Genomic DNA, 24455 nt, shown 5'->3' with positions numbered 1-24455 from the left:
AAAGCGGAACAATTGTGATGCAGCACAGCAGTTGCGCTGCATTAACAGTCTCGGGGTTGTTGAGTTGCTGAAGTTTCTGAAAATAATGACCAAAATTTAACGAGTCAACCTGTTATGGTTCTTACTTAGAGAACTTTAACTTGTTATTCTTGGACAGACATTTTGGCCTAAGTGTGTTTTTTTTTACTTATGGCCGCACACCGCAAAAATTCAGCTTTGTAAACTCCGATTTTTTAATAAAATTTTCTGTACTAGGTTTCTTTTTGGATATCACATAAGATTTTAGTGTCCAACGTTCTGTTTAAAGTGCAGTGTATCTATTAGTTTTTAGAAGTTGTCCGTATTTTTTATGGTTTTTCGACATGATTTTTGCAACAGCGGCGGCTCTTGTGAACGCATCGCAAGAAAATGTTGATTTTTCGAAAACCTGGCAACCATGAAAATGCTGACTATCGACCAGCCTGATGTTGTGGTTGCAACCCTTCCCCCCGGAATTCTTTAAAAATATTGCAACAAGTGGAAGCGTTGTTATAGATTGTTGCAAAGTTTTAATGCGCTATTAAAAGTTAAGAAATGGCGCCAGACAGTAAGATACCAACCGAGCATTCGTTGAGCTAGTTGCTTAAGTCAATCAATTTCCAGAGTCACAAAGCCCGTATTCGAGATCGGATTCACCGCCCTGCTGCAGTTCATCGGCAATCCGTAGCCTAAATAATTCATCATGTGAGTATGGGAACTCCCCGTGCTATCCTATGGAAACGTCTTCGTCATCGGAAGATAACGAAAACCACGATCGATCACGCATCATGCAAGATCAGACAGCCGGCCAATTGACGGACACTTCTGATGAAATTAGCAATCAGCAGGCATCAGATGACGCCGACCTTGAGTTGTCCAGTGGTAAGAGGGTGCCTTTATGAGCGCAACTTCCTTGTTACCTTCGTAAATTTTCCCATCAGAATACGCAAATAATGCGGGTGCTATTTTCGTCAGCGCATCGGAGTATTCCGAAAAGAAGACGCAAATCGATCAGCTGGTACAGAAGATGCTCGCAATGGAGCAACAGCAGCGACAGCTGGAGGAGAGTGGATCCAGCAACGAGGAACTATGCGATCTAAAAGTGCACCTAGGGAAGCTCAATGCCCGCCTGGAGGCACTCGGCGAGTTTCTGGACACGCTGCGTGTGCAGGAGGATAAGCCGGTGATCGAGATCAAGGATGAGCCCGAGCTGATTGAGCAGATCGAACAGCCCAGGTGGGCCAATTTGTACTCTGGCCTAAACCGCTTTCGCCACAAGGCCAAGCACACTTCCGCAGAGTTCTATCAGCACAAGAGCAACATAATCGCCAGTCTGAAGGTAATGAATCGAATGAGCTAACATGCTTACAGGTCTAATCTTCGTTAGATATATTTTGTTGCATACTCTATATTGTTAGCTGATTTTAATTCTCCGTTAGTATACCCTGTTTTATTTTAAACAGTTTAAATGGATAATTTTTTGATCATCTTTATATTCACTCTTCAGCTTCACAGTATGGTTCAAGTTAATCTGTTAGCTTTGATGCTAGAGAATCCTGAACAGTTGGGCCTTTTTCTTTGGAAAGAATAGAAAGAGCAGTCAACAGAAAATGTATACAAATTCGTTAAATTTAAAAACAATACAATCGATAGTAACGAACAGGCCTTCCTTTCTTTATTGCAGGACATCAATCGTTAACTTCCGCTTTAGTTGTATTATAATTCATAATTTCCTTAATTCATGAAATAAAATATATTTTTCAGACCCTCTATGAGCCCTCGGAGCCAAGTCCCACGATCGATTACTTAGAAAAGCAACCTGAACTCCTGATGGTGCGCCTACTAAAACACCAACAGGCTGGCTTGAAATGGATGCAGTTCCGCGAGCGGCAGAAGATCTGTGGAGGAATCCTGGCCGACGACATGGGCCTAGGCAAGACATTGAGTATGATCGCCCTGATCTTGGCTTCACAGGAAACAAAAAACAAAAAACGGGAGGACAAGCAGCGGGCCTTGAAGTTAAAGTGGACCCAAGAGTTTAATCGAATGAAGACTAAAAAGGTCCTTAAATTTCGAATGTTTGATGATGAAGAGGAGTCCGAGGAGGAAGAAAAGTACGAGCCACCAAAGAAGCGATTAGGTCAGGACAGTACTCAGAATAGCAGTAAATTTCGCATTCTCGATGATGAAAAGGAGACTGCAGAAAGGGAAGAAAAGGACAAGACGCCAGAGAAGGGTCCCGAAGCAGACGTTTTCAGTTCAGATGAGGAAGAGGAGCACGCTAACGTTCGCTATCCCTCGGCAAACACATTAGTCGTGTGCCCCATGAGCGTCATGTGCCAGTGGGCCCAGGAAGTGTCCACCAAGGTGGCTCCGAATGGCCTCAAGGTACTGACATTTCACGGACCTAATCGCCATGAGATCGGGATAGAGGGCTTCAGAAGCTACGATTTAATCATCACCTCGTACAATCTATTAATAAGTGAACTGAAGCGATATGGAAACGCTTCCCTGCTCTTCGCCGTTCACTGGAACCGGGTTATCCTCGACGAGGCCCACATCATTCGGAACGTAAGGACCAGTGGCTGTAGCTCAGTCTGCCAGCTACGAGCCCGTTGTCATTGGGCCTTGACAGGAACTCCTGTCCAGAATAGAGCCATCGATGTGTTTGCCCTGCTGCGCTTTCTGGAGGTACCGAATTTTCGTGACCTCCAGCAGTGGAAAAAATACTTAAATGAAGGCATGCGCGGCCACCGCCGGCTAAACTTCATTATTAAACCACTAATGCTGCGAAGGACAAAAAAACAGTTGCAGGAATCCGGTGACATGCCTGCACTGCCACCTCTAAAGGTTGAACTAATATGCGTGCAGCTGTCGGAGCCTGAAATGGCGGTGTACCAAATCCTGTCCGCCATCTCCAAGAAGATCTTTACTCAGTTTTTGAGGCAACGCGAGCAGGGCAACAGTGACTTAAATTATTATGCCCTGGAAAAGACTCCACAGTTTATGGAGGAATCATTTGACACAAAGTACACAGAAATTTATCACAGATTCCTAAGATCACTGGGCTACAATCCGGGAGCTAAGATCAAGGGCATCGTTATCCTGGTGTTGTTGCTACGTTTGCGACAGTTCTGCTGCCATCCGGGTCTAATGCTTGGGGTAAGTTTTTTTGAATGTGTGTTCTGCCTAGTAATACTTACCATAACTTTTATCTTCTGTTAGATGCTGTGTGGTGCCATGACCGCCGAAGATGTCCATAACGTGAGGGTGGACGCTTCAGATGTGGAGGGTTCGCTCAAGATGGATGTCCTTGCGGAGCTGGACAAGTACGATCATCCTGCTAACGAAGAGGATCCGTTTGACGAGGAGGACGGTCTCTCAAGAAATCGAAATGTCAAACTGGAGGACGTAAAAGTTGAAAAAGACCCCCTCGAAGAAGTTAAGAAAGAGATTATGCCGTGGGATTTGGAGGATGAACAATCATCGGGCAGTTCTAATAATCCGTTAGATGCTGCCAGAGCCCTTAAGCTGCTTAGTCCCCAGAATCCCATCTTTGAATTTGTACGTCCTTCTGCCAAACTGAAGCTGGTCCTTGATAAGCTGGAGGAGCTACTCACGGGTACCAATGACAAAATTATTGTTACATCTCAGTGGCTGAGCTACCTTAGCATTATCCGTAAGCGTCTGCAGGAACAGTCATGGGAAACACTTGACTTTACTGGCCAGTTATGCGCTAAAGATCGCGAGCTGGTACTGCGAGACTTTAACGCCAATAATGACAAGCGGGTTCTCCTGCTTTCCCTCACCGCTGGCGGAGTGGGATTGAATCTCAATGTGGCCAATCATATGATAATGGTGGACCTCCATTGGAACCCTCAGCTCGAGCGACAGGCTCAGGATCGCATCTATCGATATGGTCAAAAGAAGCCTTCCTTCATTTACCGCTACATGTGTCAGGACACCGTGGAGCAGCGAATTAAGGCGCTGCAGGATTACAAGCTAGAGATTGCCAAAGTGGTGCTTCCCGAGGAAGAAGGTGGGGTGTCCAGACGCGGTGGCGGTGGTCTGAACCTCGAGGAGCTAAAGAAACTGTTCTCGATGTGAGATAAAATAGATATAGATCGCCAAAGTGGTGCTTCTCGAGAAAGAAGGAGGAGTGTCCAGACGCGGTGGCGGTGTTCTCAGCCTCGAGAAGGTAAAGAAACTGTTCTCGATGTGAGATAAAATATTTTATTTCGTTTTATGTTTATTTAAGAAGTTCGTTTTTTTGGTTTTTCTTGACTATTTTGATTTTTGAAATCTATGTACGTGTTACATATGTCTGTAACACAGAGTTCCATTTAGCTTTATAATTTCACTTTTCACCTCTGTTACACAGAACTAATTAAGGTCTTGTACTCTTCTGTATAATCGTTAAATTGACCTCGACATTGAATGTGATTTAAGAACCATTAATGTGTTCATCGGTTAATAAGAAAAGTATATGCATAATATATATTTTGATATATTAATAGGTCTTATTGCATTTTAAATTCGTTTTTAGGTTTTACACGTGGTGGACATACGTGTGGGTTAATAAGGAGAACAACTCGTTTTTTTATAGTTCCAATAAGAACAATTTTTATACACGTCCTCGGGTGATTCCAGTAATCTATATACATTTGCTTCTGGTATTTTCAGAAAATAGAGGGTGCCACAGAAATCTCAGAGCTCCCATTCAGGGGAACTTTCCTATGTGCATAAAAATAAATTGTCCACGAGTTTGCGCTTAAGCGATTTTTAATTATTATATTAGTTTAAAAACTTTTATGATGATCCTATATTATTAAGAACAACTAAAGACTGCCCGAGCAAACACTGATTACACACAACCGAAAGTTCCTTCGACCCATTTCTAGTTTTCCATGCCAATTGGATCCTCCTGAGTAAAAGTCCCATGGAAACTTGTGTTCCATCATCTATCTACAGGTTCCGCTATATAGCTCGTTTTGAATTATGTATGTGTCCTATAAAATTGGTCTTATCTTAAATATTTTCGCTGAAACACAATCTCAATGCATGTCTTAGGAATTTGAAGACAAAGTTGAAATTTCGTACTGAAGGATGATTTACGATCAAAGGCGCTTACAACTAGTGTGAATGTATTGTAATGCTTTGCAGATTCGCTTTGCTATTCGTTTTCATCGTTTTCTGCCAGGGTCTCCGCGAACTATATATCGATGAATCGGTATGCACATGCTGCATCACAAGGCGGGACAAGTCGGATCAAGCTTTTAAATAAAAGATGGGCGAAAGCGATAAGTTAGAGTTCTCCTTGAAAATGAGTGGCAATAACCTAGAAATGGCATTTTTGGCGTCAGAGAATTCCCAATTGTTGAGGACGCTGCTTAACGATGTGCAGGCACAATCAGAACCCAGCCCAGGACCACCGCCATACTCTTGGCAGGTGGCGTCGGAGAATTTCCAATTGTTGAACACGCTGCCCAACGATGTACAGGCGCCAGAAGAACATATCCCAGAACCACCGCCGTTTCCTTCGCAGATGGACACTCAAATGGGCGTCCGTGTGCCCAATGGACCACCTACTTATGACCGCCACAGCCCAGAAGCACCACCTTTGATACAACAGCTTCCACCTAATCCTTTCGAGAATGTTTGGCAGCCCTCGTTGAATTTCATGAGATTTGGCCATCAGTACTACGAGCTACTGCCCCCAAATGTAAACATATATGAAATGGCTTTTAAAACAAAGGAAGAGCTGTACATGTGGTACAATGAATTATGCAAAACTGTGGGCCATGAGGCTGCTAACAATTTCGAGGATATGATCCGTAAGTTTTGGGTATCATTTCATCAGAGGGAACTTCAGTATCCCATGTGGTGCGCACAAGAACAACCGAAATCTGTGGACCCTTCACCGCCATTGGTGAGCTTCAATCAGCCGCTTGTGCTGAGAAATTATCCTGGTCCTCAGCCTAGCGATGCTTTAAATGGCGTTGACCTTCACCAGTTCAAGATGCAGCAAACTGATCAGTCGCTGAATCCCCACTCCATAAGCTACGGTAAGAATTTTTTAAAGTTTTTAAAGAATCGGGTCACACTATTGTGGTGAGAAGACAGAATTATAGGTTTATAATTGGAGTACTAAGTTTTAATTTGGTAGCACCTCGAAATTACACTTTTCAGTTTAGGATTAATAATGTAAAAGAACCGAATAAATAATAAATGGTTCCAAGTGGCTCTAAATTGATTAACAAATATCCCTATATTTATCGTATACATCGAACAGCTGGCGCAGGTTTGGTCTACCAAAAGCCTTACAATAACCATCACGTTTATAACAGCGTGGTCGTGAATAACAACAATGGATTGCTGAGTAACATGAACATTTCGGTGCCTCTGTACCGCGTTCAGAACCTGGCGGAAAATTGGATAGCGGATGGAATCAACGTTTACGAAAATACGCACCACTTAAAGCCGGGAGTTTCTTTGATAGGAGCACAGCTCCAACCCAATAACTCTTTGGTGGACCTACCGCTTAAGGATACGGGACCCACTCCCAACCTGATGTACTACAATTCGAATCACGATGTGAACTTGTTCCAGGCGAAGGCTCCTACTGATCTCAAAAATGAGTCGTTTGAAAGGTTTCCGCTGGGGGGAATCGTTCAGTCTTCGAAGGCGGGAGTACAATTCGGTGCCATCACCGAACTGCAAGGATCGCTGAATGCGCCGATGATGAAGAGTCCCAATGAATCTTACACGTTAGCATCTGTGTTAGTTCCCCAGTACTCCACGGTGCAGCCTTTTCAACAATGCCTAAAGGTATGTATTAGCTATATAATTTTAAAAGCTTAAAATAAGTATATTTACATTATCAATTTTTTTTTATTATTTATCTATTTATTCTATCACATTTGCATGATAACAGAGTGCAACACTGAAAATGTAACCACAGTTTGGATTTCAAAAACTGAAAGAACTTTTTAAAATGTGTTGCTCTGATGTTTCTCTGGCTTTGGTATATTAACGAGCCCTAACATTAATGAATTAAAACTGCGTTTACACAAAAAACCATAAAAAGGTATGGTTTTGAACGACAAAACATCCGCTTTATAGTATTAAAAAGCAGAGGTTTCCTTCATTTCATTATATAAATTAAATTAAAATTTGGTAAATCGTTTCTCATATGTTTAATATATAACATATTCTTTAGACCCTTCATAATTCCTTGAATCCAAGTCCATCGGCCGTAAGCTTGGTAAAGCGGCCTGCCATCTTTATGGTCGATTTGATGAAGCATCAACATTATGCTGTGGAATGGGCGCAGTTCCGTGAGCACCAGAATATCTGTGGCGGAATTCTCGCCGACGACATGGGACTGGGAAAGACTCTAGTAATGATAGCCCTGGTGCTAGCCGATAAGCGGATGGAGTTGGCTAGCGAACAAGAGAACGAGCCGCCAGTGAAGCGCGTATGTTTCAATTACCAAGCTGTGGTGTGCAGCTCAACGGAATTGCAGGGGCACTCTACAACCGATGACTATCCCTCGGCAGGCACATTAGTGGTTTGCCCCAAGAGCGTGATGCCCCAATGGGCTCAGGAAGTGGTCTCCAAGGTGGCGCCGGATGCCATAAAGGTGCTGATATTACACGAAAACAACCGCCATGCGATCAGGTTGGAGGTGGTCAGGAGCTTCGATTTAATCATTACCTCGTACAATCTCTTGTTGAGCGAGTTGAAAAGGTTTGGAAACAGCTCACCACTTTTCGCCGTTCACTGGAATCGGGTGATCCTCGACGAGGCCCACATCATTCGGAATGAAAAAAGCAGGGCCGGAATTTCCGTCTGCCACCTGCGAGCTCGAAGCCGATGGGCTTTAAGTGGAACTCTTGTCCAGAAACGGGCCATTGATATGCTCACGTTGTTACGCTTTTTGCAAGTACCACACTTTCAGCACCTTCAGCAGTGGAAGAGGTATTTAAGCCAGGACGTGCTTGCCAAGAGACGGTTGAATTCGATCATTGATCCACTAATGCTACGAAGGACAAAGCAACACCTGCAGGAAATAGGAGACATGCCCGCTTTACCCCATCTAAAAGTTGAACTTATCTGCGTGCAGCTCTCGGAGCCAGAAATGGCGGTGTACCAGATACTTTTCGCCATTTGCAAAAGGATCTTTACTGAGTTCTTGAGGCAATTCGAGAACTATTCTGAAGACAGAACTCCCCAGTTCATAAATGAAATATTTGACGCCAAGTACTCGAAGATATACCTCGGATTTCTGAAATTGTTTAACTATGAACCGGCAGTTAAGATCAAGGGTCTTGTGATCCTGGTTCTGCTGTTGCGCCTGCGACAGTTTTGCTGCCATCCTGGATTATTGCTTAGGGTGAGTAGGCAGAACTGCTAAAATGCCGAAATATTTAATTAAATTCTCATGTCTTACCAGATGCTGCGTGGTTTAAGGACCGCCGAGGATGTGCAAAGCTTCGGGACGGCGGCCTCAAATGTAGAGAGTCAGCTCAAGATGGAATTCGACCAGAAGTTGCCGAAATCCGATGAACTCACTGACAAAGAAGATGCTATCATCGAAAAGGGCAGTTTCGAAATAAACGAGAACTTCTGTTTAGATAACATAAAAGATAAGATTGGAAACCTCAAATTTGGAATACGGAATATGGTTGATAAGCAACCGGCATGTAGTACCTCTGGTAATCCTTTAGACTCTGCCCAGGCTCTAAAGCAGCTTGATCCCCATAATGCAATATTCCAATTCGAACGATCTTCTGCCAAACTTAAGTTAGTCATCGATAAAGTGGAGGAAATACTTACAGGTACCAACGACAAGATCATAATTATATCTCATTGGAACAACTATCTGGCCATCATTCGTAAGTGTCTGCAGAATAAGTCATGGAACCCACTTTACTTTACTGGCCTGCTGAGCACCAAAAGTCGTGAGCTGGTATTGCAGGATTTCAACGCCAGTCATGACAAGCGGATTCTCCTACTCTCCCTTAGCGCTGGCGGATTGGGACTGAATCTCAATGTGGCCAACCATATGCTATTTGTGGATCTCCATTGGAACCCACAACTGGAGCGGCAGGCTCAGGGTCGTATCCACCGATATGGTCAACAAAAACCTACCTTCATATACCGATACATGTGTCAGGACACCGTAGAGCAGCAAATTGTAGAGCTGCAGGAGAACAAGTTAGCCAAAATGGAGCTGCCAGAGACAGAGGGAGATATGTCCGAGCGGGATTACGGGTGCCTCAATCTCGCGGATCTCAAGAAGCTGTTTTTATTAGACAATAAGTCGGAAATGTGAATTTATAGAATAATCACTTATATGTTACTTTAAGAAGTTGCATTGTTTTGTTTTCCTTTAAAGCGTGGCAATTTTTCTTTCATTTTACATCCGTAGCTCAGAGCATTTCATTTAACAATTTTTATAATTGACATTTAATGAGATCAGATAACTATGTGTTCCTTTGTTCATTACGAATATAATATATTTTATATATATATTTCTTAAAACCCTGTGCATAGCATTTGTGCAACCAAGTAAGATGGTCATACAAAATATTGAAAAGGTCTTTTGGTTCTTGTAAACTGCCAAAATTAAACCTTCTGAGAAACCAAGTCAGGATATTTTATAAATGAAGTTCAAAAAGATTAATTCGTTTATTCCAAGAAAATTTAACAATAGTAATCTTAATCTTAAAATTAAAAATAAAATAACAGAAGTATATTCATCGTGAGACGAGTTCACGGTTATGGATAATCATATGCCGTTTGAGGCTGGAATTACTGCAAAATGTTTTAATGCAGATATGGCATGTTGGTTTCCTGTTGGGGAAAAATGATTGTAAATACAATCCAATGGAATCTGCCATTGGCAACAAACTTACTTGGTCCGTCCATTTTTTGGTTTCTGTATTTCTGTATTACTACTACTATTGACGTCAGAATCGGATTCTAGGGACAACTCCTTTGGTAGGTGTTCCCTCTGATGGATTTCCAGATGGATTCCTTCGATAAATACGGCCGAGCACTCGCTGCAGGAGAGCGGGCCCTCAAAGTCGTGCGTGTGAAGAAGGTGCTTCTTAAGGTGATCACTTCGCATAAAGGCCTTGGAGCAGTGCGGACACTTGTGCATTGGCTTGCTAACGTGGGTCAGCAGATGTCGCCTCAAGTTGCGCCTATTTGAGTAGGCGCGTGGGCAGTAGGGGCATGTGTGGCAGAGTTCACTGATGTGGCTCCTCAACTGGGTCTGGGAATAAAACCTCTTCGGGCAGTGCGGGCACTTGTAGTTGCCATTGGCATCGCAACGGACTTGTCTTTGGAGCTTATTGGCCCTACTAGATAATGGATATGTGGTTAACGTTAAATTCTCTGATAGGGTATCTTTAAGTTAGCTACCGTCTTGTATTAACAGACTGCATTGGATTGGGGTCACCTCCGGTTTTCTGAGTTCCATTCGCAGGATCTAGTTTGTGCCTAAATCAGAAAATATTTTGAAGTTATTTCAGGTAAAGATTTCAAAGTTATATATTTAAATATTCTGTATTCTGCCTTTATGTATATTGTCTTACACAAAATTTGCATTAGAGATATTATTTTGATGCCCTTCTTTGGAAGTAGGCTGCCTGTAAAGATTTGGAATGGAAGAAGATTCCGCTTGGACACTTTCACGGATCTCTTGGATCTTCGTTTGCGGTGTCTCTTTCTGATCACTATCCAGTGCAACATCCTCTTGGAGCTGTGTTTCTTGGTTTGGATCCTGATCCAGACGACACTGCTTGTTCAGGAGGCCGCTGAAGTTCTGGTAGCTCCGCTCGCACTTCCACTTGAACCGGAAGGCGTTCTGGGCGACCATGACGCAGGAGAGGCATATGTACTGCGGCAGGAGGTCGCCGCGTTCCACTGGGCGATTGGTGCACTGGGCCAGCATGTGCGAGAGCCTCATCTCCGGCTCGTCCATTGTCGGATCCCGGATTTCGGCGAAGAGATCCACCAGGGTGGCGGTCTCGTCCATACAAGCCCTGCACACGTTTTTCGAGATCTTCATCATCTTTAATCTGCACCCAAAACCACTATATTTTTGTAATTACACCGATTACAGATTTTTGTCAATTGAAAACCGACTTTCTGCGTCGTTTTTCATTAATTGAGTAGTAATTTCGCAGAGCTAACGTGGGCTTAACAGTTATTTCAGCGGATCATCGAACTGTACATTTTCATGAACGAGTGCTTCGTGTGGTTTTTGACAACTGCGCACAACAAAAGTGTTCCCATTGCATCGAGGGGTGATTGAAACTTAGATATGTAAATTCAGATTATTTTTAAATAGGACTTTAAATAAAAGTAAACATAAAAAAATAGATCCATTTAAAAAAATGTGTTCATTGTACATCTGTATACTATTTTAAAACAATGTGTATTGTTAGCGTCCTTAAATACGTCAACACTTTTCTTGTTTTATTACATGGCAAAGAAATTTAATAAAGATTATCTTAAATTAGGACTTAAAAAAACATTTAAGCAGAAAAAGTATACCCATTTAAAAAAATATGTACATTCCAAATAGAAAGTACAACTACATATTTAAAAAAAAATAAGTTTATTGTTACCTTCCCTCAATAGTCAACACCTACATTTTTTAAAATTATTTTTATGATTTTTTAGTACATTCATGAAAAAGAAATATAAAGCTTTAAAAATCTATGCTTAAACTCACAAATACCTTCAGTGAAAGCCCAAAAATATATGAGCATTACAATTTCCGTTAGAAAGTAAATAAAAAGGCAGCGCCTTCGTCAAACTTTTTCTTTATTCTATTTGTTATAAAAAATTCATTTTTAAACGGATAGGCATAAACATAATGTGCGCCGTAATAAACAACATGGTTTTCAGTTCTTCGTGAAAAAGGTAAAAAGCTATTAACTCAACAAATCATTTATTCAACATGACATGGCCCTTGAAATTTTTCATTTATTTCCTTATAAGAAAAAACAGAAATCCCCTAACAAATACATTTCCCCACGCCGCTTACGGTGGCTTACGTTTTCCCGACACTTACGTTTTCTTACGTCTGCTCGAGAAGTTTACGCTGAAATTCAAGCAGCTGATTAACTGAATGCGGAATATTTGTCAATGGAAAGAGCAGTAGTTATGTGAGTGGCTAGAAATCGCAATACACACACTGTAGAGAACCCCGCTTGATTCCTCGCCAGACTCGATAAATTGGCCCGCAACGCTTTGCGGTCGCAGCGAATACCGTCAATCAAGCGCCCGTCGGCCTGTGGGAATCACTTGGAGCGCCACCGCAGCACATCTGGGTCAGAGTCCAAGGAAGTCCGGGAAATGCTGAGCCAACTACCTCTCTTCGCTGGCGGCGAGATCGTCCGCGGATTCGGACGCGGCTCCAAGGAGCTGGGAATCCCAACAGGTTGGTGGCGACGTCAAGTGGGCCCCGAAGGTCATTTCTAATTGATAACCAAACCACTTGTTAGCTAACTTTCCGCTTGAGGTGGTGAAATCGCTGCCGGAATCACTGCCCACGGGCGCGTACTACGGCTGGGCGAACGTGGACAATGGACCCGTGCACAAAATGGTCCTCAGCGTCGGCTGGAATCCCTTCTACAACAACAAGGAGAAGAGCGTGGAGACGCACATGTTGCACGACTTCAACGGCGACCTGTACGGCCAGATACTTAAGATCTGCATTGTGGGATACCTGCGGCCGGAGCGAAGTTTCGACTCGCTGGAGTCGCTGATAGCCGCCATCCGGGCGGACATTGAGCAGGCCAAGCAGTTCCTGGGCGAGGAGGACAAGGCCAAGTTGCAGGACGCACCGTTCTTCAGCGAGAAGCTTAGTCCCTCGAAATAGCGACTCCGCACATTCTCCTGGACAAGGAGGCCCAGCTGAATGGGGCCTTATAGAGAAGCTCTGCCCCTGGAAATAGTTATTCCACAAGTTATCTTATCACTCAGTTTGCACGATGTACAAAGCGGATTTCGAATAACGATTCAAGTACTTAGGTTGGCTGTTTTCATTGAATTCCGATTCCCTCATCATGACACCAAACAATTAAACCAATGGCATTTACTTATCAAAATTATAAACTAAATATTTTGTTTAAATGCTCGTGCTGCTATTCTGGTAGAGGCTATGATTCACTATTTTCTAATGTATTGAACATTACTACTACGAAATATCAGGTGTTGCCAGCGCGATGTCTTGAATAACAAAAATTGTAGATTGCAGATACATTACATTAAATATTTGTATTAAAATATACATCTTAATTGTATTTCTTTTTATAAGAAAACAAAAACGTATCTTTGTTTTCAAATATTGTTTACTTTTAAATTTTTATAAAAACTTAAAGCAGAATAAAAAATATTGTTTTCATTATTTTAAAAAGATTATATGTTATGAAATTCTTATGAAAACGAAGAAATTGCATTTCTAGACTAATGATTCAGTTTAATAAAGTAGCGAAACAAAAATCTTTTTTTTACTTAATAAAAATATATACAAATTCTTTTAGTATAACAAACGTTTTTCTTTTCATTTTAATTAAAATCTTTTTTTTTTAATTCTAATTTAAAAATAAAGAACTGATCGATATCGATCCAGGGGCACCAACTATCGATAGCAGCCAACCGACCGATATTAGGCTTGATCTCGCCCGATTTCCGAAAAACTAAGCTGCGCGTGCGAGCGTGCGAGGATTTCTCTTGTATAAAGTCGTTGCGTAAACCAACAGGTAAATCAGATCGACGCCAGCTGCGCCACACACTGCAATTAGTCGCCTTCAATTACCATATTGCACACATTTCCCAGCAGCAACATGTCGGCGTCACAGCAGCAGCAGTCGCAACAACAACAGCAACATGTGCGCGTGGTCGAACAGCAACAGGTGGGACCAGCTGAGGGGGTGACCTCCACCGTGGAAACGCAGTCCCATTCCATCTCGGCCAGCAAGGAGCTAACCGGTTTGACGCACGAGTGCGGAGTGTTCGGGGCGATCGCTTGCGGGGACTGGCCCGCCCAGATGGACATTGCACACGTGATCTGCCTGGGACTGGTTGCACTGCAGCATCGCGGACAGGAATCGGCGGGCATAGCCACCAGCGAGGGCAATTGCAACAAGAACTTTAACGTGCACAAGGGCATGGGCATGATCAGCACGCTTTTCAATGATGACTCCATGAAGAAGCTGCGCGGCAACCTGGGCATCGGGCACACGCGATACTCCACCGCCGGCGGCTCCGGAGTGGTCAACTGCCAGCCCTTTGTGGTGCACACGGCCCACGGAGCATTGGCCCTGGCCCACAACGGCGAGCTGGTCAACAACGAGTCTCTGAGGCGGGAGGTTTTGGCCAGGGGCGTGGGCTTGTCCACACACAGCGACAGTGAATTGATCGCCCAGTCGCTGTGCTGCGCTCCGGAGGACGTTTCCGAACTGGACGGACCTAACTGGCCAGCCAGGATTAGGCACTTCATGATGCTGGCGCCGCTCTCCTATTCGCTGGTCATTATGCTGAAGGACAAGATCTACGCCGTGAGGGACACCTATGGTAATAGGCCGCTGTGCATTGGCAAGATCGTACCCATCAATGCCGGACACGGCAATAGTTCGGACACCCCAGCTGACGGCTGGGTGGTTTCCAGTGAGAGCTGCGGATTCCTATCGATCGGCGCCAGATACGTGCGGGAAGTGGAACCCGGAGAGATTGTGGAGCTCTCGCGAAGTGGCTATCGCACGGTGGATATCGTGGAAAGACCCGACTTCAAGCGCATGGCCTTTTGTATATTTGAGTATGTATACTTTGCCCGCGGAGATAGCATCTTTGAGGGCCAGATGGTCTATACAGTGAGGCTGCAGTGCGGCCGGCAGCTGTGGCGAGAGGCTCCTGTGGAGGCGGATATCGTGAGCTCGGTTCCCGAGTCTGGAACAGCGGCGGCCCATGGCTATGCCCGCGAATCTGGCATAGAGTTTGCAGAGGTTCTCTGCAGGAATCGCTACGTGGGACGCACTTTTATCCAACCCTCGACCAGGTTGCGGCAGTTGGGAGTGGCCAAGAAGTTCGGAGCCCTATCCGAGAACGTGGCTGGCAAGAGATTGGTCCTGATAGACGATTCTATCGTGCGCGGCAACACCATTGGCCCCATCATCAAGCTGCTGAGAGATGCAGGCGCTCGGGAGGTGCACATTCGCATTGCCAGCCCTCCGCTGCAGTACCCTTGCTACATGGGAATCAACATTCCAACTCGAGAGGAACTCATTGCCAACAAGCTGAACGCCGAACAATTAGCCCGGCATGTGGGCGCCGACAGTCTGGCTTATCTTAGTGTGGAGGGACTGGTGCAGGCTGTCCAGCTGAAACACCGGGATGCAGGAGATGGCAAGTCCAAGCCCACGGGTCACTGTACCGCCTGTCTCACTGGTGAATATCCCGGTGGACTGCCCGATGAGCTGAGCTGGTGATCCCGATTGGAGCCTGATTACTACAGTCGGAAGACTTTTGGAAACCAGTTTTGCACTTTTTTACCCACCACAAAACGAAAAAATAACGTATGCAGTATCAAAAGCCATAGAGGGCCCAGAATTGCTGTCACAAATATTGCATTTAGTTTATCTAGCGTTACAGCCCACCCATTCCTATTTACACACTCTACCTTCTTAGATTTTAAGTAAAAAGCCCACGTGCTTCCTCAAACTTAAAGACACTGATTAAAGTCTGGTTTTGTCTCTGGAACTTCACACTCATAGTACAAAATATAACTTTCTATGTTGCCCATCTTGAATATCTTTAAAATTTGTTGATTGCGTATGCCAATAATAAAGACATTTAGACTATGATCGTACCAGGGTTCAACATTTGTCTTTATTTTACAAATGAAAATGAAAGATGTGGCATTGAAGATATGGAGTTACTTATTCGATACCGTCTAGTCCAGGCCAAGGTACATATCTGTTTGTTCAATCAGCCGATGCCAATGGTCAACGCAGTAATTTCATATACAGGTCATGGATTTCAAGAGTATGATATGATTCTGCAGAATTAAAGATTATTAATTGATAAGTTACTATTGAATAACTAAGAACTTTGTAGCTAACTATTTGTGTTGTGTTGCTTACTTATCAGTTCTGAAGAAAATATTCCAATGAGTGAACTGAATTTCTTGGCATAACTTATGTCGTTTAATGTCGTTGCCCAGTTTTAGATTAACATTTAGCCTACTGAGTTGTATGATTAATTAGATTTAAATTTTATTTTAATATAGTCTACGAACATACAGTCTACGAATTAAATTCTACATTTCCCCTCAAGACTCCAGCATATTCTCAAAGTCCTTGCGCTCCATTTCTCTTTCAATGATCTGCGCGTAGAGATTGTCAAGAGTTTCTTGCATACGTTGCTTCAGCGTGGCATTCTGGATGGAGGCGATTTCGGTGGACTTCTGCACCTGTTGCGCCTTCAGCTCGCTGATCTGCCGCGTCAGTTGACTGATCTTCTGGTGCACCTGTTGCTGCGAGTACTGCGGCTGTGGCTCGTCCATAAACTCCATGTTCTCAAACTCCTCTCGCTTGGTCAGCATTTGATTGTCGTAGAAGCCACTGGGAGCAGCCAGGTTGGAACTAGAACCGGCGGCGCTTAGCTTGGGACTGCTGGCTTCATGGCCAAACATGGACTTGCTGAACTCGTTGTGGTCCATTTTCAGGCCGCCGGCTCCGGCATTACTGCCGCTAGCACCAAAGAAGTCTGACATGCGTGAATCATCCGCCGAGAGGCGGGAGGATTCCTCCATTTCACGCCGCTGCATAGTGTTGTTGCCGCGTTCCGGCTCATCTTCGTCATCGGTGGTGGACACCTCCTCTCCAAAGATGTCGTGGGCAGCCACGCCCATGTTGGGTGCACGGTGGGAGGGAAAGTTGCTGGCTTCGTCATCATCGGACTCCACATTGATGTCCCGCTGGGAGCTTATTTCCATGGCTGTCTTGTCGCTGGCGTGCATGGTGGTTTCATCCTGCATCTCATCATCCGCATCGTTGTAGGGCTTGATGTCCGATTGATCCAGGTCATCCATGGGCTTATCCTCCTCGTTGATGATTTCGTAGTCGACCCTCACAGCTTCGTTATCGATGCGCAGCAAGTGCTTTACTTCCTTCTCGATTTCAGGGGCTTCGACATTCTTCTTCTTTAGAGTCTTGCGGAATCTGCGTTTCCTCACATTCTTGCAGGGCGGTGTGATGCCATGTGGAAACAGGTACTTCTTGTCCACCTTGTTGGGATCCTTCTTCTTGTTCTTGTTGGGCGACTCCTTCTCCGTCTCGTCCTCCGGCTCCTCCTTGCAGATGAGTATCTGGCAGATGTCTGCCGACTTGTAGAAGCTCTTGTTGTCGATGGTCTTGTAGCTCTCGACGACAGTGGGCAGGTCCACCAGTTTGGTGTAGAGTAGTTGATCATCCAGGCGTACTTCGCCGTACCTGAGATCCTGATCCAGTTGGATGGTCAGCCGATCCTTCACGGTGCCCGAATTTATTGCCTCATGGACAGTGTCGGCCAGTTCCTGGGATAAATAGTGGGTCGAGTTGTGTCGTGGTGCAAGTAAATTGCAATATCTTACCTTTGGCACCCGCATGATGAACTGGCTCTCCAGTTCCACGCCATCTTCCCGCGGCTTGTGCTCAGCCTGCTTTACCTTGTCGCTCTTCTTTTCAAACATTTGAAAAAGTTTTATAAGGTATTTTTCCAGAAAAACTTAAGCCCCACTTTGTTGTTATTTGAATAGAGATGGCAATCCTCACACCGCTAGTGATGAAAGTCACAGTTAATCGATGTATAGCAACACGATGTAATTATGACCCTGTGCACACTGATGGCGCAACAGCATCAGCTGCTTAGTTTTATATTGGTAGCTGAAATGTCAGGCAAATTTATTATTTTCTTTAAATCGAAATTAGAAAGTATACTTTTTAAGTTGAAAACTGCACACAGCACAATATCTTATCCTTAAAACGAAATTTCATGGTAGATGTGAGAGGCGAATGGTCGACTATCAGATGCATTCGAGCTGGCGTACCTCAGGGTAGCGTTCTTGGTCCGGTTCTATACACTCTGCCATACCCTAGAGAACTGGGTACCCTCTTGGCTACATGTGCTGATGACACAGCCTTTATTGCCAACTCTACGTGTCGAATTGAAGCAACTCAAATCACACAAAACTTTTTGGATTTGTATGGCGAATGGACGAATCGATGGAATATCTCGATAAACCGAAATAAGTCTCAGCACTGCTATTTCTCTCTTAGAAGTAAAATTCTCCCCAGAGTGAAATTCCAGGACACAGTCTTACCGCAATCAGCCCAGGCTCAGTACATGGGCTTGATTTTGGACAAACGTCTTACGTGGAGGCAGCACATAACGAAAATCACAGCAACATGTCGCGCTAAACTTCGGAAACTAAATGGGATGCTTAAAGGTACAAGTGAGCTCAGCCTTAGCAACAAGATGTTGCTGTACAGGTCGATAGTGGTTCCCTCATTCACTTATTGCATTCAAATATGGGGTACCGCTTCTGACTCAAATGTCATGAGGGCCCAAAGAATGCAAAACCGGGCGCTACGTACGGTTGCGGATGCGCCTTGGTACGTAAGGAACGATGTCCTAGCCTGCGATCTTCACATCCCCACGGTGCACTCAAGCCGTTACAACGACCGTCTACTAGCCCACCAACCATCTAGCAGCATCCCTGGAAACCCAACTACAACGAGAAGAAGACTGAAGCGTCGGCACCCTGGCGATCTCTGGGCATGAGGACATCATCGTACCCGTGTCCTAAAACAATAATGTTGAACTGACACTATTATAAATTTGTTAACTTCCTTATTTCTGTTATGTTTCATGTTATTTTTTCCTTTGTTATTTCCATGCGTTTTATAGCCATTAGGTTGGCTGATCAACGCTTAAATAAATATTAGCACAAAAAAAAAATTCTCCTTATAATATTTTACTTGTTCTCAAAATAAAAAATAACTAATTACAGCTGAAATTCAACACGAACCCTTTAGAACGTTAGATAATACGCAAAAAAATAGTAAAAAATGTAAGATTGTATTAATAATTGCAATAAGCCTCTTAAATGAATAATTCAAAGTACTCTGAGCCAGGGTGTTAAGCGTCAGTGCGAACACGGAATTACCATTGTTTTGAATATCGGATGCGACTTCGGTGAAATATCGTTATCGCTGCCATAGCCAACCCTGCTCCAATTTCTTCTTCTCATCCCTTTCCCTTTCGATTTCGTCCATTCTCACATTCTCCATCTTGCATCTCCCTTTTTTACTTTTTACGCTGAGGCTATCTCGCTCTTTTACTGACACTTACGTTGGCTTACGTTTTGCCGACACTTACGTTTCCACTTACGTCACAAAATCACTTAATCACAAAACGGAAAGACCGAAAAAGCGAACCACTCCGAGCTGAACGGAGCTGAACCGATTCCGAACTAGAGATGGGCCAGATGCTATGACGGAAAACTCGAATTAATGTGGATTTCTAATAATTTATAACATAAAAAGACATCGGAAGTTGAACAATTAGAGCTCGAGTGAGTCGAAGGGCAGAAAGCAAGGCGGACGACATGCAGGAGAAGTGGTTACTGGCCGGCCTTTCGGTGGCGCTCCTACTGGGCACCTGCTCGGCGCTGTACGAAGACCAGATCAAGAAGTTCGACTGGTGAGTGGCCCGATATCTGACCATTGACCCGGCGTTAATCCGGCGGATATATTTCGCGTCTGTAGGCGAGGCGTGAATGTGGGCGCCCTGAAGCAGTCGCGCGTGGACCTGAACCATTTCCAGCCTCGGATTCTCGTCAGCACCCATGAAGGGGTGGTGGCCAGCTTGTGCGTGAAGACCGGCGAACTGGTGTGGCGGCAGGTGCTCGAACAGAATCCGCGCGGCGACATCAAGCTGCTCCAGGTGAGCGGCTTCTCCGATGACAGCAGCGACACGGCCGCCGCTCCTATGGGCAGCAACCTGGGCTTCGACATGCTCACCGTCCAGGGACACGCGCCCGCTTTGGTTCGCGGCTGGAACACCAACATCGGCGCCCTCGAGTGGGAGTGGTCCATCATGCCGCTGAACACGGAGCGGGCCCAGGAGGCGCTGTGGTTCTACAGCAAGTCCGTGCTCTACCACGTTCTGCCCGCCTGGCGGAGCCACCTCGAGGTCACCGCCTATTTCGCCAGCTCGGGTCACACCACTGGCAGCACCAGCAAGGTGATGGCCTCCTGGATCACCCCAGAGAGCTGCTCCCTCAGCGGTACCTTCTACATCTGCACGGACGGCAAGCAGTTGATCAGCCTGGATCTGGTTTCCAAGAGCGGTCAGGTGATACGGACTTCGCTCGAGGCGGAGTCCAAGGGAAAGCTTCAGGCTTTGGCGGTAAGAAAAACAAATAGGTGTCAAAAGTTATTAAACATCAGGGTTAAATTGCGCTAGAGAATTATTTAGTTAGTTTGTTTTCTGAATCATGAAGTCATGAATCATAAACATACACAGCATAACATTACTATTTTAAGATAATTATGAAAAATAGTCTTTTATAATTGGATTACAAACACTTCTGTTGTGAATATTATATTAAATAATGCTTTTATGTTGTGTTGATGTATGTTGATGTTGCATTCACTTCATATATCAAGTAATAACCATTTTATTAAAATACTAAATTCTGCAGGGTCTCAATGGTGTTGTTGTAGTGGATGGCAAACTTATTAGTGTCAACAAGGACCAATCTGTCTGCAGTGGTCTGCAAAGCACCAGCTACGCCATGGGAAGCTTCAACTATCGCAAGTTATTGGCTTATGCAGATCTGACTTCTGGCGTAAGTTTTGACATATAAATATTTATAAAATGACAGCTAACTGTTGCATTTAATTTATTACTTACAGATTCTCAAGATAAAGGCCGTGTATCTGGATAACTGCGCACCTGTGGTTGAGTTGGAGCAGAGTCTGCCCTTCCCCGAGCACTTTGGCACTCCATCGCTGAACAGCTTCGACTGTAAGCAGAAGCGGAATGGCGAGGGCAAGAGTTGTCTGTTCCTGTTCAGCACCAGTTCCGAGTCCATTGTGGCCGTGCAGCAGGGACGCATCCGTTGGTCGCGCGAGGAGGCCCTAGCCAATGTGATCGACTCGCAGTTTGTCGATCTGCCCCTAGCAGATACGGAAGGCACTTTGGAGAGCGAGATGAAGGGCAAGGCCGGTGAGTGTTCTAGTATAACCATAAATTTAAGCAAAAATCTAAAATGTTTATTCTTGAAAATGCATACCATAGGGGATTTCACAAGTTTCGAGAGTAAGTGAATGTCCACAAAAATATAAGGCTGCAATTTTATTTTTAAAATTATATTTTTATTGCGTTTATACACATTATTTTGCTAATGCACTGTGCATGTCTTATTAGCTTAATGCCAATGCATTTCGTGTTTGCCAATAAATAATTTAAGTTAACAGCTTTCTTATTTTGCGTAGACCAACTGTATAAATAAGAATGTAATTTGATTGTACCGTAATAGAGTTGGCAGAGAAAATGGCAAGAAAGCTAATGTCTAAGTAAATTGTAGTTTATTGTTGTTGTTAATTTTTTTACAGCTCCGATTTCGAATTATTTATTTGATTATATTTTATATACTTGTTGTATTTTAACTTATGTCTCTTACATTTAAACAGGAGACATTGCCAGCGCCTTTTTGCGCCGCATTACCACTCAAGCTGTTCAGATTAGGAGCTTGTTCCTTCATGTCATCGGTCTGGGTCCTCCGCCCACGGACACCCAGCGAGCTGGCCTGGTCCGCGATTCCTTTGGCCTCCACAAGATGCTGGTTATACTAACCCGTGCTGGAAAGGTCTTCGGCATTGACAACATCTCAGGAAAGCATCACTGGCAGTTGTATCTTCCCAAGGTCAACGGTTTTGCTAATGAAGAGCAGATGCGTCTGATTGTTCAGCGCTCGGCCAAACATTTCCCGCTTCAACCTCTGTGCACTATTTTGGGCAAGGATGCCGTAAGTCAGGCTGATAGTTCTCATAACTCCTTCGCTAACTTTTATTATTTCCATAGGTCAATGGCAATGGTGTACTCTATCGCTTTAATCCCATCACTGGAAAAGCCGCGGAAGGCGGTCTTATTCAGCTGAACTACAAGATCAAGCAGCTCTCCTTGCTGGCAGAAACGGAAAAGGACTTTGTAAAGGGAGTTCTGTTATTGGATGCTTCGAACAAGGTTCATGTGTATCCTCAACATGCTAGTCCATTGGTAAGATTCGAAATTCTATGATTAGTTAATAGAGTTTTAAAATCTTTACTGTCCTATATAGGCTGATGGCATGTATCTGTACACAGCCGATGTGAAAACTTCAGAGCTGTCGGGCTACTTTGTAAAATATGCGGGCGGGGTAAGTGTCCCAAACATTTAAACCTGCCGGCCATTAAATAATTGAAGAATTTCCGCCAGCAACTGTCGAGCACGCACATTTGGAACGCCCGCCTTGGCGGCCACAACTCCGAGCAGCAGATAATCGGAGTGGCCGGCAAGAATCCCATCGAGCATGTCCACTCCCAGGGACGTGTGTTGGGCGATCGATCGGTGCTGTACAAGTACATCAACCCCAATTTAGTGGCCTTTGTTACACAGGCGCCGGATGCCACACACAAATGTGAGTCTGCATTCGCTTCGCCCATATTAAAATCCATTAACATGTCTCCCGTCCCACAGCCGTGCTTAATTTGTATCTGGTTGATGTGGTCTCCGGCTCGGTGGTTTTCACCATGACGCATCGTAAGGTGCGTGCTCCATTGAGCATTGTTCACTCAGAAAACTGGCTTGCCTACTCCTACTTCAATGAGAAAGTGCGACGCACAGAGATTAGTAAGTTAATCGGGGCGATAATTGTATTCTGTGGAAATATATTGACCCAATTCCTCTATTTTACAGCCTCCATTGAACTGTACGAGGGTAAGGCTCAGGCAAACAACAGTGTTTGGAGTTCCTTGCAGGCTCCACCAATGCCTCTTGTGGAGCGTCAGTCTTATATACTCCCCACCATTGTTGAGGCTCTGAGGGAGACAATCACAGAGCGCGGAATTACTAACAAGCATGTGCTGAGTAAGTGTTTATTAAAGTAATATCATTAAAACATGAGGTAATGATAATTTTCCAATTTTTTAGTCGGCACTGCCAGTGGTTCCATTATCGAAATGCCATGGCATTTGCTGGATCCCCGTCGTCCTATTGCATCCACGACTCAAGGACGTGAGGAGGGAGCCATTCCCTATATACCCGAGTTGCCTTTGCCAACGGAAAGCCATATAAATTACAACCAGACGGTCGCCCGTCTGCGCAATATTTATACCGCACCCAGTGGTCTGGAGAGTACCTGTCTAGTCGTTTCTACGGGTTTAGGTAAGCTACTATCAATGAAGTAATGGAAATAGCAAGGCTCTGTTTCCTCAAAAACTCGAATTTAAACCCACATTTTTTTTTCATTTTTTACAGATTTGTTCGTTACACGCGTGGCGCCATCAAAGACGTTCGATTTGTTGAAGGAGGACTTTGACTATATTCTCATTTCCATAGTGCTAGTCGCGCTCACATCGGGCTCGTTGATTGTTAAGCATTTAGCGTCTCGTAAATTGCTCAAGCAGGCGTGGAAATAGGCTTGGCATTATTATTAAATAATTGCTTTATATACAAAATAACATTTTACTGCGACCAAATACAACAAGGGAGGACAAAATATTGAAATAGAAGCGAACTGGCGATGAGAATATTGATATACATAACAGAATTCTGGTAGCTGCATTACATCCCATAATGCGATAAAAACTTTTTATCAACGCTAAGCCTAGGCAATTATTTATAAATAATTATATAGCGTTAAACATCAAATAATTATAATTAGCTGTTGAAAGGTTTTCATTGCATTTTTCAGTTCCTTACATTTGTGTTCGTTTAAATTTCCATATATGAAAAATATCAGCATTGAAAGTGTGTTTAAAAAAATGTAGTTAATAAAAGCATTTGTAAAGGAGGACAATGGTAAAGTAAATAAACATTTTTTTCATCAGATTAACTGGGTTTTCGGTATTATTTTATTCAATAAAGAGTTTTCTATAAAGACTGTAAAACCCGATTTTTTTCATTAACATGATATTTTTTCTTTTATGACAATGATGATGGAAAATTCCATGCCAAACTACAAATGTGACTTAAAATACGAAAAAATATTATTTTTGTCAAATAGTCTATTTAAGAGTTTTTTGGTTAAATATTCCTTGAAAATCAAAAAAAACCATAAACCTCAGAAAAATAAAATTCAAGCATACCTAATGTTAAATTAAACAATT

The 24455-nt window shown here is 43.8% G+C and overlaps 7 protein-coding genes across 10 annotated transcripts; 5 read left to right on the top strand and 2 right to left on the bottom strand.

The window, feature by feature from the left end:
• The first annotated feature begins 448 nt into the window (after positions 1-448).
• On the top strand, positions 449-4532 carry LOC119560311 (transcription termination factor 2-like). The gene is made up of 5 exons (XM_037873685.1): positions 449-586; positions 643-900; positions 960-1357; positions 1783-3180; positions 3244-4532. Exons 1-5 carry the CDS (start codon positions 574-576, stop codon positions 4123-4125), a joined length of 2949 nt encoding a protein of 982 aa, XP_037729613.1. The 5' UTR covers positions 449-573; the 3' UTR covers positions 4126-4532.
• A 2821-nt stretch (positions 4533-7353) lies between these two features.
• On the top strand, positions 7354-9390 carry LOC119560431 (transcription termination factor 2-like). The gene is made up of 2 exons (XM_037873870.1): positions 7354-8413; positions 8474-9390. The coding sequence occupies exons 1-2, from the start codon at positions 7397-7399 to the stop codon at positions 9353-9355; spliced, it is 1899 nt and encodes a 632-aa protein (XP_037729798.1). The 5' UTR covers positions 7354-7396; the 3' UTR covers positions 9356-9390.
• A 389-nt stretch (positions 9391-9779) lies between these two features.
• LOC119560188 (uncharacterized zinc finger protein CG2678) lies at positions 9780-11288 on the bottom strand. Its single transcript, XM_037873552.1, has 4 exons — positions 10623-11288; positions 10450-10527; positions 9939-10388; positions 9780-9876 (listed from the first exon to the last, which is right to left on the bottom strand). Exons 1-4 carry the CDS (start codon positions 11099-11101, stop codon positions 9780-9782), a joined length of 1104 nt encoding a protein of 367 aa, XP_037729480.1. The 5' UTR covers positions 11102-11288.
• Positions 11289-12062: 774 nt separating this feature from the next.
• On the top strand, positions 12063-13338 carry LOC119560047 (putative riboflavin kinase). Its single transcript, XM_037873353.1, has 3 exons — positions 12063-12203; positions 12264-12478; positions 12543-13338. The coding sequence occupies exons 1-3, from the start codon at positions 12184-12186 to the stop codon at positions 12917-12919; spliced, it is 612 nt and encodes a 203-aa protein (XP_037729281.1). The 5' UTR covers positions 12063-12183; the 3' UTR covers positions 12920-13338.
• Positions 13339-13674: 336 nt separating this feature from the next.
• Positions 13675-15922, top strand: LOC119560045 (amidophosphoribosyltransferase). Of its 2 annotated transcripts, none has more exons than XM_037873351.1 (2): positions 13675-13802; positions 13883-15922. In XM_037873351.1, the coding sequence occupies exon 2, from the start codon at positions 13887-13889 to the stop codon at positions 15525-15527; it is 1641 nt and encodes a 546-aa protein (XP_037729279.1). In that variant the 5' UTR covers positions 13675-13802; positions 13883-13886; the 3' UTR covers positions 15528-15922. The 2 variants fall into 2 exon arrangements, with proteins under 2 accessions (XP_037729279.1, XP_037729278.1); XM_037873350.1 differs by having other exon boundaries at positions 13880-15922.
• A 47-nt stretch (positions 15923-15969) lies between these two features.
• On the bottom strand, positions 15970-17890 carry LOC119560046 (transcription initiation factor TFIID subunit 7). 2 transcript variants are annotated; one of them, XR_005220997.1, is made up of 3 exons: positions 17672-17890; positions 16182-17614; positions 15970-16096 (listed from the first exon to the last, which is right to left on the bottom strand). XR_005220997.1 is itself a non-coding variant. In XM_037873352.1 (2 exons), exons 1-2 carry the CDS (start codon positions 17768-17770, stop codon positions 16370-16372), a joined length of 1344 nt encoding a protein of 447 aa, XP_037729280.1. In that variant the 5' UTR covers positions 17771-17890; the 3' UTR covers positions 15977-16369. The 2 variants fall into 2 exon arrangements, 1 of the variants encoding a protein (XP_037729280.1); XM_037873352.1 differs by having other exon boundaries at positions 15977-17614.
• A 1640-nt stretch (positions 17891-19530) lies between these two features.
• On the top strand, positions 19531-24181 carry LOC119560522 (ER membrane protein complex subunit 1). Of its 2 annotated transcripts, XM_037873997.1 has the most exons (13): positions 19531-19782; positions 19848-20490; positions 20786-20932; positions 21000-21312; positions 21385-21405; positions 21780-22114; positions 22171-22365; positions 22427-22504; positions 22564-22765; positions 22825-22977; positions 23044-23214; positions 23278-23511; positions 23605-24181. In XM_037873997.1, the coding sequence occupies exons 1-13, from the start codon at positions 19688-19690 to the stop codon at positions 23763-23765; spliced, it is 2748 nt and encodes a 915-aa protein (XP_037729925.1). In that variant the 5' UTR covers positions 19531-19687; the 3' UTR covers positions 23766-24181. The 2 variants fall into 2 exon arrangements, with proteins under 2 accessions (XP_037729925.1, XP_037729926.1); XM_037873998.1 differs by lacking the exon at positions 21385-21405 and having other exon boundaries at positions 19532-19782.
• Positions 24182-24455: the final 274 nt, after the last annotated feature.

The sequence above is a fragment of the Drosophila subpulchrella genome, unplaced genomic scaffold, assembly GCF_014743375.2.
Source record: "Drosophila subpulchrella strain 33 F10 #4 breed RU33 unplaced genomic scaffold, RU_Dsub_v1.1 Primary Assembly Seq354, whole genome shotgun sequence".
Taxonomy (NCBI): domain Eukaryota; kingdom Metazoa; phylum Arthropoda; class Insecta; order Diptera; family Drosophilidae; genus Drosophila; species Drosophila subpulchrella.
This window is presented reverse-complemented; position numbering and strand designations above follow the sequence as displayed.